Source organism: Ixodes scapularis, unplaced genomic scaffold (genome assembly GCF_016920785.2).
Source record: "Ixodes scapularis isolate PalLabHiFi unplaced genomic scaffold, ASM1692078v2 PGA_scaffold10__122_contigs__length_95168666, whole genome shotgun sequence".
NCBI classification, from domain to species: domain Eukaryota; kingdom Metazoa; phylum Arthropoda; class Arachnida; order Ixodida; family Ixodidae; genus Ixodes; species Ixodes scapularis.
The window spans coordinates 40818623-40834642 of record NW_024609836.1 but is presented as its reverse complement, the minus strand read 5'-3'; the positions used below and the strand labels follow the sequence as shown (position 1 = coordinate 40834642).

At 45.8% G+C, this 16020-nt stretch overlaps 1 protein-coding gene across 1 annotated transcript in view; it reads right to left on the bottom strand.

Annotated features, from left to right (window-relative positions):
- Positions 1-750: 750 nt before the first annotated feature.
- LOC8029161 (eukaryotic translation initiation factor 2 subunit 2) overlaps positions 751-16020 on the bottom strand; it is a 30633-nt gene continuing 15363 nt past the window's right edge. The window contains exons 5-9 of the mRNA XM_029986515.3: positions 15826-15908; positions 14937-15085; positions 12183-12239; positions 12028-12113; positions 751-970 (exon numbers count right to left, since the gene is read on the bottom strand). Coding sequence (XP_029842375.1) covers positions 795-970; positions 12028-12113; positions 12183-12239; positions 14937-15085; positions 15826-15908 — 551 coding nt within the window. The 3' untranslated portion in view covers positions 751-794. The remainder of the gene's footprint in view (positions 971-12027; positions 12114-12182; positions 12240-14936; positions 15086-15825; positions 15909-16020) is intronic.

Genomic DNA, 16020 nt, shown 5'->3' with positions numbered 1-16020 from the left:
AACGTCGGCCGTTGTGTGCCGTAAGCACTTGGAGGAACAAGACCTTGTTTACCCAGTGTACAACAGACTGGGTTAGGCCGATACCGACATGCTTCCGCACCTTCTCCAAGCGTGTTTGTCACTTCTACCTTTATAATTAGGTCACAAATCCCGAAAGCTATTGGGGAGGGGTCTGTGAAGCGGTGGCGTAAGTGTTTCCGAAGCTGGTATTCTGTTCCTCGCATGTTGATGAGGTATGTGAATAATACATCCCGCTTTGTGGGCATTTCAAATGGCATTTATATCAAAGGCCTCTGGGCGGTCGGCAAATTAGCTCGCGACCCCGACTCTGCGAGTGCCACTCTGCACGAGCTGGTTGGCAGATGTTTCAGAGGTCACGGGTCTGAAGGCCCTTGAAGTGCTCGTGGAACAGGGTTGTTTTCCATAAATATAGCTTCTTCGTGAACTAACAATATCGTTCATACACGTCTGCAGGCATGATTTATTTTTTAAAAGACAAACAATTACTGCAAATTAGTTTCTATGGTAGTAGGAAAAACGGCCGAATCGCCCCCAGTTGCCTGTACGAGTTGTATTGCACTGTCCAAAATATGCTAACAATAGTGCACTAATTTGGAATGTTTATACTTTTCCCTCTCTCTCAAAAGCGGCGTATCGTGCCAAATGCACTGTTGCCCCAAAGGCGTCTTCGACGTCCTACTGGGACGAGCGTTCTAGGGACTCCAGGCAAGGGCGTCGACAAACGAGGGATGAAATCCAAAACTTTATTAGTCTCTGGGATAGAAAGGGTGCCCTCAGGCGGTCTTGGCGCGGATGGCAGCGCGCTTCCCGGTCACGGCCTGGAAGCCAGACTTGATGCTCACCACCGAGCACCTCGAGCCGCACTTCTCGCACTGGAGGAAGAAGAGCCGCGTGTCCTTCTGCAGAATCGTGTCCGGCGACCGGCAAGTGTGGCAGGTCACATACTCCTCTGCAGAATGAGAAGGAAGAGGTCACAGAGCACTCGGTAACAGTCGTGTTTTGCCCTAGCACCCCAAGCGAATTTTGGAGTAAAAAAAAAAAAAAATGAACTTAAAAAAAAAAGAAAATTTATATGGGCTCGATTGTGCTGACAAAGACCACAAACAATGTGTCCTGCACAAACCACACTCAGTCTGTCGTTTGCGCTAGATTTGACATTATTTTTATTAACTATTTTTTTTCTTTTATTTATTTTTATGTCTCTCATCCAGAACTGTGCTGTTGCCGCACTTTTGCATTGAAATAAAAAGATTGACCCCTCCAGACTGACTGCGCTAGTAGATACAATAGTAAGGGTGCAGGTGAGCTGGTGGATGTTAACCATGTTGAATATACCTGAGACTGGGGTAGAAAAGAACATAAAAGTGGAAGAAACAGAACGGGACAGGACGACGTCTCAAACTCAGCTCAGAGCCGAGTTTGAGACTTCGTCCTGTCCCGTTCTGTTTCTTCGACTTTTATGTTCTTTTCTACCCCAGTCTCAGGTATATTCAACATGGTTTGCGCTAGTAGCTCAGTGGCTGTGGTATCCAACTGTCAAAGCACAACCCAGGTTCGAGACCCGCTGAGGGCTCAAACTTTATATAGGGTGTTTGAAGTCACCAGGTTCGATCTAAAATAAGCCATAAAAATCAACTTCTGCACGAAGCAATTTAAGCTCGCTTTCTGTAAGAAATAAGGCCAAAAAAGGTGTCGGGGTCATTGGCGGGCAGTGACGCAGACAACCCGAGCCCAGCGGCAGCGCGCGTTTGGCACACATGCTGATAGATGGCGCTACCTCCTTATCGAGACTGCTCGCGACGACCCCAATTTAGTAAAATTAACATAATCTTTTTGTAGTGCACCTTTGGTTTAAAAATAAATGCAAACAATAAAAACAAAACAATGTTAAAACCTTTCAGCCTTTCCACTCTGGTGAAGAAGGAAGACCAGTAGAGCTATACAAGTGAAAGGAATGGCCCGCCGCAAGTCGGCAAGCAAGAGTGGAAAGGCTGCCGCCGTCTATGAGCGACGGCGGCAACCAGATACATGGCTTGCCGCCGTCGCTCATAGATGGCGGCAGGTGTCAAGAGTTCGGTGTCTTCATTTCTTTGCGGGGGACACAATCCTGGGGATTGTGTACCCTGCTGATGCATTTCGTCTTCGTGTCGTCTGCTTTCTTTCGCTGGTCGGTTACACCTTCCGATGCTGCTCCCAACGCCATCCATCAATACGCACACCAAACGCGCCCCGCCACTCCACTCGGTCGTCTGCTTCGCTGCCCGCCGTTGATTCCGGCAAGTTTTTTGGCCCTAGTTTTTACAGAGAGCCAGCTACACTGCTTTAATTTTACAAAAAAACAAAGAAAAAAAATGGACTCGTGAAATACACTTTCGACAAAAAAATTTAATGGCTTCCTGCAGGCGTCGATTTTTATGGTCCATTTTAGATGGAGCCTGGCGACTTCAGACACCCTATATATTACTTTTATATATCACCTTAAAGGGGCCCTGCAATCATATTTAAGCGTCTACCTTTTTTGCGGTTTCCAAGTCTCTTGGGGTTCGGGCAAGCCAGCGGGCACGGAGAGAGTAACTAAATATCAGTGAGTCATATTTTAACCGGATGACGCGGAAACCTCCTCCACCTACAAGGGCGACCCGCGCTGTCGAAAGTGCGCGATATGTGACGTCTTTGGTCCTGGGCTTATTACTGGTCAAAGCCGCTAAAAGCTTTTTTTTTAGTCGAGATACAAAATACAAGTGTCGCGAACCGTTTCAATTATGTATGAAAGCAGTTTTTGTTTAGTATTTTAGATCAGAAAAGAAACAAATGCAGTTCATAAAGTACGAAAACAAGAAAAGACCTGTCAACAAACCCGCCACCAAGCAGCGGAAAAAACGGCGCATACTAAAAAGGGCTAGTGGGATGAGGCTCCATGGAACGGCGAGCGTAGAAAGGTCCCGGATGTATGCGGCGGCGCTGCGGTCGTATACCGGCTCGAGGATCCGACCGGTTCAGAGCGTTCCGAAGGCTTTCGGCGCGGGATTGGCTCGCGATTTGGCCATTTGGCGGTATGGTTGCACGAAATGGCTCCCGTTCTGAACTGATCTTTACCCCGTGTTTGCTGTCGTTTGTGGCCAATGAGTGTTATGCCGAATTAGTCTTTAATCGCGCAGCAAATGCAATCCGAGCCACCCTAGCCACCCGCTTCATACAGCCTATCCAACACGTGCTTTAGCGGCGCCCTCTCGAGCCGTCGACACGGAGTGCGGCAGCCGTGAGCGCTCAATGAGCTCACTACTGCTCCTCTAGTTCACGGCCACTCAAGCCAGAACCTATGACGTCATGAAGGAGGTTATTTTTTGCTTGTTTTTGTAATTCTAATTCGCCTAGAACTTATAAAATAAAGCGAAATTCGAGAAAAGAAAAGGTTCTTTAAGTTACTACGTTCAGTGCACTCAGGTTCGGTGCAAATTAAAAACCAGTCAAAAAGTTGTTGCAGGGCCCCTTTAAAGGACCCCTGAAAAAAACAGAAAGTTTTTTTAAAACAATCTGGGTGGGAGACGTGGAGACACGCATGTCCAAAAAATAATTTTATGCAAAAATTTTTTTTAGAGCAACACTTGCGGTGCAGGATTTATTTTAAATTCTGCGCGCAAAGTCTATGACGTCACAGAATGGTCATACAGTCTTTTCACCTGAACAAGATGGTCATACACTCTCTCCACCTTAACGTGATGGCCGAGCCGATCCACCTCTCCTCCACGCGCCCGAAATGCCGAGAGAGAGAACAAGTGGAAAGGAGGTGACTACCGACTAAATCGCGTCTCGCGCCGTCAATATTGCTCTAAAAAAACTTTTTTCTTGTAAAATTAATTTTTTTTTTTACACGCATGTCCCAGCCAAATTGTTTAAAAAAAGAACACTCTTATTCTTTTTAGGGGCTTTTTAATGTAAGTAAGGCTCCCGGCATGCCACTCGTTCGTTACGCTCGTTATAATGCTTGTTTGTGACAATTTTCTCATCGAAAATGACCCATAAAACGATCACCCGTCAAAATATTTTTTGAGGGCTTGGATAGGTGCTTCTGTCTTGCAAAATAAATTTTCCCAGAAAAAAAAGTTTTGCCACAATATTTTTGTTGCATAATGGGTACCACAACAAAAGTATAGTGCTTTATTTTGGGGCCGATGTCTCTGAATAAAAGCATGCTTTGAAATTGTTCCTAACTCAAAATGGAAGGGAAAGTTATTTTTTTTACATACTGTATTTAATCGCATAATAAATGCACCCCCCCTCCCTCCCACCCCAACGGGCATAAATATTTGGTAATTTTTTTTCCCCTCGCGCAATGCATGCACCTTCGATTTTGTGCTCCGCGAGTCTCGAACTGCATCCAACTTAGCTAGCCGCCAAGCCCACCAAGCCAATTTTCTTTTGCCGCTAAGCGGCCAGGCCAAGCCAAGCCACTCTCATAATCGCTGCAAGTGCGCGGTTGCGGGACGGATCAACCGAGAAACCAAGCGTCGCGCACACCTAACGAAGAAGTGGGGTCAAGCAACTGCCCAGCCCCGGACACGCTTCGCCCATTACATGAATTGATGTCAGCAAACATGCCGTCGTCTGTGGTTCGCTTTCAAACAGTAAAATCATGCAGGGTTGGGCAGAAATACTAAAAAATGTATTTGGAAATACAAATACTGGGATACATGAAAATAGCACCTAAAATACTGATACTCAAATACATCTGTAAAAATGTATCGCGATACGTATCAGAAATACATTTTAAAAAGAGGCAAAAAGTCTTTGGAAATACAAATACTACAGGAATACATTTTAGTGGGGGCAGAAATACAAATACTGAAATACTGATACTGCAATACAATACAAGTTACATTCCCGCAGGCTTGGCACTTCGCCTTGAAGGTAGTGGTTCCGGACAAAGAGGAGTTTTCGATGGGCTCAAAGAACGTTCCACCAAGGATTGACTGCGGCCTCTTCCCTGACTTTCTGTCTGTCTGACGAGTGATGCGAAAGGCTTCGACCTCTAAATAAATTCCATGTCACCCTAAATCCCATCAAAACGGCACCACGCTCGTGTCCAATAAGGGCACCCCTGTCAAAAGTGATCACGTGATATCACAGTGGAATGAACTGGTATTCTTGTATCTGTAGGTGTGGCCTTGAACAGTGAGCTGACAGAACTCGCTCCTCACAAATGTGGAGCGCTAGGCAAGCGCTCCATCTGTAGTCACTCGTCGCATTTCTGTTTCAATATTTTACGCTACCGTTTCCGCCACAGTCACGACTGCTACACCGCCTATTTCTTCGGAGGTACCTCACGACGGAAAGTTACAGCAATAGCATCGGATGAATGTGGCATTGTTGCAAGCCAACGGACGAGCTGTTCGACGATCGAAGCGGTACAGACACCCACATTCCCGCCGACGGTTGCAATCGTTGCGAGAGCAGCGCTCGCGCTTTGTACGTGGGCGTGCTTCATTATTGTTCTATAGTAAGGGTACGGCAATTTATTGCTTTGGCAGTGAATTAAAAACTGCACATTTCTGCCTCGATCGAGAAGGCTTTTGCATCAATCGCAGGGCCAGAGAGGCCACTCGGGAGGCGTTTGCTATAGCGAGTCCGAGTTACTCTAGCGGGTCGTGTCTCGTGTCGTTACAAATAGAGAAACGCCAGCTGTGGGTAGACTTCACCCCACCCGCATCCACGAGGTTGAGTAAATTTTAGTCGTTACTGTGTCAGTGCCAGAAGCGTATGTTTGCGTATTCGCAGTTCCAAGATAGAAACGTGACTGACAGTTGCTCTTCGACAACTCAAGCAAGCACTTTGAGTGTGTAGATCTAAAGCGATAAAAAATGAATAATTTTTTTTTTTTTGTTTCTGCAGTTTTTTTTGTTTCCGTCTATGTGACACGTTTTCCTTGTAGCGTCCGGTCGTTGTTGGCTACTGATGCCAACCGCGGTGGGCGACGTGGTGAGCATCGCCTCCGATGTTTGCTGTGCGAAGGAACTTTTTCACACTTCATTTCCTGCGTAGCGTGCGGCCACGAAACACACAGGCAAAGTATGCAAACCTACTAAAAGGAAGTGCTCCGAACGATCGTAAATACGGCGAAAAGCGAGGCGGAGTTGACAAAGCGCAAGAGTATAAGCAAGCGGCTGCAGCGGACGATGCGAGCTGCACGAGCCCGTGGTAGCCACGGCAAAGGAGGAAGAACAAGCGTCGTGGCCAACGGTGGTTGAAGCACGCGCTTTGGCCAATCGCGAGGCGGAAAGACGCCGATCACGCCGACACTACGTGGCAAACACCACTTTGAAGGGTGGCAAAAAGAAGAAGTCGCTTCAAAACAAGACCAAGACGGCGGCCGTCTGCCAAGTTGAACGCGGATGGCAATTACACAGTCCGGATCGAGTTTGTGGCTTGAGTGAGATTCGGAAACCGCCAAGATCTCGTAAATATATATACAGGGGTGGGCAGTATTTCAAATACAAGTATTTAAAATACGTATTTTATACACTTTGTGTATTTTGCATTTGTATTTAATTACAAATTGGGTAATGTATTTGAAGTGCATATTTAAATACTAAAACGTGGGTATTTCAAATACAATTGTAATTAAATACAATTTTGTGGGCGAAAATACATCCCTCAAATTTACTGTCACTGTACAGAGCATGAAGAAAACTATGTTCTGCACCGAATGCAGTGTCTCAATCAAGCACAAGCGTTTAGTGACTTTGTGATTACGGTGCTAGTCCAGGGCAAGAATAGTGACGAAATCGACATTCACAGGCAGACTGGCTCAATAAGTGCCTGTGACAACTTGTGATGCTTTCCAGCCTGATTTCCATCCATATTTTTGCCTGGAACATTCTAAATGCGCGGGTCGTCCAGATTTTCGTAACTGGTGCGAGTTGCAACAATAAAAAAATTTTCTAGCTAGTGCTGCGCGTCTTGGTCGTCTCGGTTCTTTGTTGGTTTATACAAAAATGTAATCGACAAAAAAGCTGCTTGAAGCTCAGTACTTTTTTTTACCTATTACGCCCAAGCTGATTACATCTTTTAGTGATTATATTTCTATTACATTACTACATTACTAGTGATTACATTATTACATTACATCGCACACTAACTCCCGAGTGTGCGATGCAAAATTAAAATGAGATACCCAGAAACCCTTTGCAGGTGCCCTGAAGTCGCTGACGCAAATTTTGAGGAATGTACTTGGAAAAGTATTTGGAGGAGACCAAATGCATTTCGTTGTATTTGTATCTTGTACTTAAATGCTTTTTGGAAATGTAATTAGATTTGTAATTAAATACATTTTTGACGAAGTATTTTGTATTTGTATTTCGATACATATTTGCATGTATTTTGCCCATACCTGGTATGGAGTATACATCCCAAAAAAGTGGTTTCCCAAAAATTGACTTTTCTTTGATTCTTCATTTACAGTCTCCAACCGATTTTTCGGACGCTGAAATTTTGGACTTGCTCGTTATTTTGGACATCAACGAAGAATTGTGACTCACCCAATCGAAATAGTACATATTAACGACCAATTTTTCGGACAGTTTGCAGTCCGAAAGTGCCATTCTTCACACTAAGATAGTTACGAGTGGCAGCCGCAAGAGAGGCTGCCATCTTGGATTTTTCACTGGCTTGGTTCTAGGGATGTCACGAACCACCCTAAATTTGATTTCGAAAGGTTTCGATATTTGCGTAGCGAACTGAGGTTCGATTTCGAAAAATTTCGATATTTTCGTACCGACCGAGGTTCGAATTCGAAAAATTCACAACTTTCGATCGCAGTGGAGTTTCGAATTCGAAAGGTTCGAAGCTTTCACGGTTTCTAAAATTTCGGATTCGAATAATTCGAATATATTTTTTTTACTTCAGGTTCGATAAATTCGAAGATTTCGAAATTCTTTGGAAATAAAATTCAAAAACTTCGAAAGCTTCGAATTTTTATAGACATGAAGTTCGAACAATTTGAAGATTTCAAATTTCTTTCTGCATAAAGTTCGAAAAGTTCAAATGTTTCGATTCTCTTTTAACGTTACAAAAAAAAAAAAACTTAGAAGATTTTGAATTCTTTTCTAGTCCAAGTTTTCAAAGTTTGAAGTCCGGTTTTCAAGTTCCTCCACCAGTTTCAGTTTCAAATAATGTTTTCACGACTCACTGGTTTTCACAAAATCAAGTTTAGAAAAGCTATAAGGGTGTGATATCTAAATTCTGCAAAGTTGGTCAGGCAATTAAATGAGACGACGAGTGTCCCGGATGTGCTGGAATATTTGCCAGTGCAGAGTGACGTGTGACCATAGATCACTAATTGTGACCGCCAGCCCGGGGGGGGAGGGGTCTTTAACCTGCATCACGCAGTAGTGATCACACGAACACACTGTTTGACAAGACTCATCCAGTTCGAAACGGCCAGGGGCAAGCAGGAGGTTGAGGCTCAGAAAAACATTGAAGCGACCTGGCAAACTACCTCGCCACCCCTTGCACGCTGGTAGTAATCCGATCGAACGCCGCCCGAGTGACGCTGGCATATATTAAGTTTGTAATTGTCCTGGAGGTTTATTTTCTGAGATGGAGGAATCGCCTCGCAAAAAGCCGACACAACTCGAGGTCGAGGAGCGTTCTACCATACAAGTGGCATCAGAAGAGGAAAAACGGGGGGAAAGAGGGTAGCGGGAGGAGGGGGGGGGGGGGGCGGGGGGGGCTTCAGCTTCCTCTTACCCCTTCCAGATATTTCAGACTGTTAAAGAAAACAATACGGGGAAAGAGGGCATGATCGAGCTTATTTTAATCTGAAATTATTTATGCATATGTATAGCTACTGTCGCTCTTCACTGCATAAAAGATTGCGTAGATGGTCATTGTTAGAAACTCGTTGTTAGAAGGCACTACTTGTCACATGCTTAGTGGTTCGGAAGTTCAAAGCTATGTCTTTTCGACCTAAATACCTGTGCCAATAGTAACAAAAAAAAAAAAAAAGAATAAATGTGGGGATAAAAAGCTGGAGAAAAAAAAAACTATGAAGAATTCGCCGGAAGTGTTGTATTCTTGCATATTCAGAGGTTCAGAACTTCGAAACAAGTTTCTTTTACCAAAATGTGTACAGGGTTCATAGTTATGTAATTAAAAAGAGCATTTATAGTGCTACAGTTTGATATAGTCCAGGGGTGGCCAAGCTGTGGCTCTTAGCGCATTGAAGTGCGGCTCGCGGCTTTCTCCCCCTCCAACTCTCGTCGGTCACACGAGCACTTCCCCAAAAAGAGAAATGGACTGTGTTTTAAATTGGAAGACAGGTTGCGGTTTGGTAGTCTTGTGCTGCGGCACCTTTACATAGTCTTCTTTTGACTCGGATAGATTGAAAGTAGTTAAAGTTTCGTTTATTGCTAGATGGACAAAAATTTGCCCCCCCCCCCCCCTCTTTTTGCGGCTCTTGGAAGTATCGTGGCTTTGTTTTCGGCTCTTATGCCGGCTCAGCCTGGCCACCCCTGATATGGTCCAACAAAATTTAGAAGCATATGTTTAAAAAAAAAAATAAGAACACAGACTTTTTATAAATGGTCAGTTTTCCCATGGTAAGGAAAGAGTTAAGTTTGGATTATACAAATTCCCGGACAACAAGTTTTTTTGTTTTTTTTCACACTTTTTTTTTTTAAACATGTTCATGAGGTTCTACTGTACTGTTCGATTAATACCTCTCAATTTTTTTTTTTAATATAAAACCCGGAAACAAGGAGTTTTATGTCTAAATTATCGAAATTAAGCATAAAACGTAAAAAAATTCAACATGAACCAGGAAAAGTTATCTGGATGGGGATTCAAACCCGTGTTTTCTAAGCCGGAGTAAACTGAAACACATTCAACCACCTGCTCACAAATTTCTTATTTTTTTAAACACAAAGCCCATGCACAAAGATGGGGTAGCAGTAATTTTGAGATCTCAATATTTTCCGGACTATACCAAGATTTTTTTTTTGTTGTTTTAAGATAGTTTATTACGACGAAAGGAGGCAGATTTTGCGAAGGACAGTTTCTTTACGATAATCTGCGAGCTAATTAAGCTTTATTTCTGTGAAGGGTGATTTATGGTAGCACAAGCTTCTGTGTGTTCCAATAAACCAGGCACTTTTCAAGGTGTGCTGTGTATGAGAATCTTTTCAGGTTCGGACCATATACCGATGCAGACTACAGTCCAGAAAATGTATCTGTTTAGAAGAAGTATTCTTGGGTCGTGGCGGTTTTTAAAATTTACTTGTGGCTCTCCAACTACGACAACCTCAAAAGTTAATTTTCGTTCCCGACATTGCTTCCCGCACCTTCCGTCCCCCTTCCTTTCGCTCGATCACAAAATAAATGAACGACTCTGAGAGGAATGAAGTGTATAGACCAGTTGTTAGCAAACCCCAGCCCGCGGGCTGCATGCGGCTCCCGGCATGACCCCAGAAAACGAACCCCCCCCCTCTGCAGCTTTCTCACGCAGATCCAAGAACCACACGGCACAGTTAGGACCTCGCATGGGGTTAGCAGAAACAAGGACCGCTCCCAATTGGCATTGTCCGGCATCACCATGCTTGGGCAGAGAATGTCTTCATTTCCTTCTTGCATTTGTTTTGTCACCCCCTTCCCCCCCCCTCCCCCCCACCGCCTTCCTCTACGCGACTTGCTGTCCGGCCCTCTGTGTCGACTTCATGACAACTCAGCCCACCGCTGCGAACGGTTGACGACCCCTGGTATCGACCATTGCAATAATCGTCCTCCGCATGCTGCCATCTTTGTCCGCCGACCGTGGAACGCACTCCGAGCATGCACAGTAGCTCTCGTGAGTCTAATACTCCACGCTGCACATGCGAACACAACTTGGGGACGCGTCGACTTTTGCTTGGGTGACAGATGCTGGAAATGGCCCCTGTTCCTCCCCCCTTAACGAGTTCCAAAATCTGTACTTGGCACGCTCGGACAGCCAATTGACAGTCTTCCTATGCCAAGTCTAAGCAATGAAAAGGGCAAGCTATTTTTCTGCAATGGCACGGAGGTCTCGGCGGTCGAAAACGGTAGTAACGACACCACCTAGATAGAAAACCATAGTGCCGAATGATGATGCGTGACGCAGCACTCGCGTCCAATATGCGACCCGCGCTAGTTCTCACTATCACAGAAGAGTCAGCACTATGGCTTCTTCATCTAGGCAGCGTTTGTGATAAGCGCTCCGACCGATTTTTCGGACTTCGTGGGGGCCTAAAAAGCGACCGAACAATAGAACAGTCCGAAAAATCTGCAGACTACAAAACTTAATAGTCTGCAGACTGAGCCTAAGCGGGATTTAAAAAGTCGCTCAAGAGTACCTCGTGTCCTGTTACGCTCACGGGCGATCGTGTCCGCTTGCGTTTGTGTCGACGTCATGTCCTCACCCGGCGGAAGTGTAAGAAGAGGCCATGGGCTCCAAAGCACGTGTCGACGCAGAACCAAGTGACAAAATCGCGAGACATTTAGGGGCGAAGTTTAGAAGCTGTCAACAGCGCACTCCACACTTATCGGATGGCAACTGGCACATAAACAGAACAAAAAGCTGGTTGGAGATGCAAAATCGACCGAAGAAAAAAATTAAGACGACGAAGATGGTGCATAAAAATACAAAAGGCGCAGCATAGCACGCCTAGTGGCTCGTTTCGCAGCGCTAAAATAGTGCTGCCAAACTTACAAAACTCATCTAAAACATCGAGCCGAGCCAATGGTCAAGCCAGCAAAAAATCCAAAATGACAGGCAGCCGCCGCCACTCGTAACCATTTTAGTCCGAAAAATCAACCTTTCAGACTGCAAACTGTTTGAAAAATTGGTTGTTAATATGTACTTTTTCACTTGGGTGAATCACGGTTCCTCGTGTATATCCGAAATAACGAAAAAGTTTGAATTTACGGCGGCCATAAAATCGGTTGGGGACTGCATGATCAAAGTCGGTTCGGAGAGTGGGCGGGGGTTGCACTCACTGATGTAACGCCTGAGGACGTTCTCTATCTGCTTCTGCTGGAACCTGCCCTTGATGATGAGCTGGTTGTTGGCGTCCACAGAGCCACTGCAGAGGCAAGAGAGAGAGAGAGAGGTCAGAGGGGTGCCCCCTTTCCCCTTTAGGGAGACCACTTACCTGGTGCCCAACTCGGCCAGCAGGAATGCCTGTACGTGCTTGGGCTGCCTGTGCAACCTGAAATATACAAGGCACGCATGGGTCACTTTTAGAACACAGCTTTTAGGCGCCTGTTTCCGGGTTTCGCGGCGTCGGCGTAACCACGCTAAATTCAGCAGGAAAATTGGTGTCACGTGACCTCAACACCAACTCGATTCTTCGCTAGATTCAACAGACAAATTCAGTTTCTCTGCTAGATTCAGCGGGGAAATAGACGTTATGGGACATCATTTTCCCCGCTAAATTTAGTGGGGAAACTGAATTGGTGTTGAGGTGACGAGGCATCAGTTTTTCAGCTAAATTTAGTAAGGAAACTGTGGGAGGAGGAGGAGGGAGGGTACAGAGGAAGAGGAGGGGCACACCCTCCCCTCTGTACCTCCTCCTCCTCCTCAAGAGCTGCATTCTAATTTCACATTAGAGATTTGTAAACGTCTCATTTTTTCTTTTCTTTTTATTACTTTGGCTAACTGAGGTGTGCGGTGGACCCCTGACGTTGACAAAGCTTAAAATAGGTTTAGGTATTAAACTCTTTTCACACAGAATAGACGCAGAGCGACACGTGGCTTGTTGACGTGACACGACAACGAATTAAGGTGTCGCAAGACGTCCTGCAGCACCGCGAGTCTGTGAAATACAGTGTAGACCGCATATAACGTATGTCGCGGGAGTCGCGAAAATCCCCACTATAAGCGGTACCGCGCTATAACCAAAACATCAATTTTTCAGGCCAAAATACATGCCATGAGACAACTTACCTTTGTAAAAGAATTTATTTTATGTTAGATGAAAAAGAAAGCTTAGTTTGAGGAAAGTCTTTATTTCACCAGACTAGTACAGTTCTGTCTCAAGTGTGTCACACATTTTGAAAGAAATGAGCGGCTTTTGCCTGGCGCAGCCTTTGAAAGGCGTCGCGGGTTGCGGACGGACGTTGCGAGCGTTCAGTATTGGTAACCCTAATCACTTTTCTCCGGAGATGAAAACGCGTGAAAATTCGCATCCTTCATACAGTACGCGCCAGTAATACCTTGAACTTGAGCACACGCATAAAATGCGCCAAATAAGAAATCCGGGCGATGTTCGAGGACATAAATGCTTAGAAATCACCACTGTAGTCGAAGTAAACAAACACGACGACACGGGCGTTTCTGCTGTCTTGAGAGCGCCGCCACGACATCGCCGCACGAGTAGATGGATCTTCCCTTCTAGTGTGTGCTGGGTTATCATAGCGACACACAACGAAAATTCACAGTCAAGGATAGCGCTTTTACGCGGAACGATGAGATGAACGCCGTCTACGACGACGATCACAACCGACGCCATGTTTGCAGATAGAAGCAGCTGGCCCGCGACCGGCATGCAACGCGCGCGAACACTTCTCCTCGGCCTGCGATTGGTCTGTCGTTGCAGTTTGTTTCCAACGCAGCGGAGTGACGCACGCACGTGAACGACACGCGCGTGCGTCCCTCCGTCACTATGGCAACTGAAGCCTCTCTCTTCGCTTCTCCCCGCTCCTCCGAGCAACCTCCTTGCCCCGCGAGTGCCGCTTGCGCCGTCGGCGCTGTTATCTAGTGTCGCACAGGGGAGCGTGCTCGCTGCTCCGGTCGTCGGCGCGATCGGCGGTCTGTACCAGAAACCGCACTATAACCGGTATTTCCCTTCGCGCGCCTGCATTTTAAGCGGTATGTAATTACATGGAGTTCTATGGGAGGCGAACTCGTGGTTTAAAAAAAGCGCGTTATACCCGGTCCTGCACTATAAGCGGTTACGTTGTAAGTGGTCTATACTGTACAGTTCAATATAGAGTGGAATCTCGTGAATTCAAACTTGCTGATAGTAGTTCAAAGTACCATGCAGGTCCCGTCCTATATGTTTCTAGGAAGAAAACTCTTGGTAATTCAAACTTTGCATTGTTCAAACAAAGTTCTGGTCCCCCTTGGGTTCAAATTAATGAGATTCCACTCTAGTACAGTCAAATTCAATATTTAGCTAATTATGACATACAATAATTTTTCCACAGAAAACACACGCAGCACAGATCAAAGCACTTAGGACCGTTGGCATATTCACACAGGGTTTAACCCCAATGATGCCGGTGATGACAATGAGCAGTAAATATGACACGCAACTATATCAGCAGGAGCAGACTCAAAACAGATACCAAGCGTTCCAGCGCCGTTTCTTTACTACCGCTTATTTTTGCACCAGTAGCAGCAGACCCGCTGGAAAGCGCCGCGGACTGGCAAGAAGGCAAGCCGGATCCGGCGTGTGGGCCGAGGTCTGCGACCTTCCGGTCCAGAACGTGGGTTCCTAAACTGGGTTCCTTGGAACTTGGTGGGTTCCCCCAAAAACCCCTCAAAGCCTTCCCCGAACTCCCTATTTTCCCCGACCGCAGTGTCTGAATGTCCTGCCAGTTCAAGCCCCATTTGATGTGATCCGGGTCATCTATCAAGGTTTGCACTTGTCTTTCTGGGGTTCATAGCTTTCTGCGGTGCTTTATTGTGCCAATGTCGGACCAGAAGGAGTTCCTTAGCTGCCATCTGAGAGAGGTTGCGTTCCTCAAGATCAAGAAGTCCGAGAATTCACAATCTTCACCGTGTCACTCCGATTGACTCACAGGGGCCGTAGCGCTTTCCCTTTGCCAGGCTGCGGTAAAGCAAAGTGTAGAAAACAACGAGGAAGTGTGGTCGTGCGTAAGGCGGGAAGGCGTGTACTTACATCTTGCAGATCTCGAGGAAGTTGGCGAAGGAGGACTTCTTGGTGCCCACCTTGAGGACCTGCGGTGGCCTCATGACCAGCTTCTTCTTCTCCCCGGCCACCATGTCCGGGTTCTTCTCCCGCATCACGTTGAACACCCGCTGTAACAACTGCACAAAGAAGTCTCAGTCAGCCTTAGTAGTACGTAATCGAGCCTTTGATTGTGCTCTGACCTAAAATGAAATAACTAGACTTAGTACAAACTATTTAAAATTGCATATTTTTACCATTTCGCTTTCCTCCTACTTCTCTAAATATTAGAGTGGACTAATAATAAAATATATTAATTTTTTTGCTTTGCTTAAGCCTGTTTTGGTACAGGTGTGACACAATTCTTAGCAAAAAAGGCACTTCGGCGCAAGATGTATAGAACTCGTTCATGGCACAAATGGCACAGTTCTTCCATCACTGCAAATTACAGTTACACGCTTAGGATTGAAACTCGGTAAAGTTATTAGAAAATGTAACTTAATGACAGTCACTTAGATAATCTAATTAGTTATTTCACAGCTCTGGATGACACCAGCCTAAGCGGTAAACTTTGTTACCGGGAGATTTTTCCCATCGATAGTATGACTGCATAAAATGGTCAGAACTTGTACGTAACACAGGCAGTCCGGGAGACTTGGCAAGTATGCTGGTACGACATGAGACCGCAACGCTACAAAGTGACACAACGCAACAAGTGGACGATGCACCGCCGTCCGCCAAGCTTAGAGGGAAAATATCATCTACCGCTTTAGCCCCTCGGTCTGCATTCGCATAGTTTTTACTTTTCTTTATCGGGATTTCAAGAAAGACTGCCTCGCCCGAAGCAGGCCGGCCCGGGTTTTTCCACAAAGGCCCCCACCTCATCGTATGTGTAGTCCCGGTCGCTGCCAGACCATGTGCTGGAACCCGTGGTGATGCTCGACTTGGGGTCTGCGTCGTCCGCTGCAAACCAAAGTCACCACTCAGCCGCAGAAAAGGTGCCGCAAACTTTCCTTCGACGGTTCCAAGCAATTTCAGTAAATGGGTTTCTTTCCACTGGGTCAAACAACCTCGT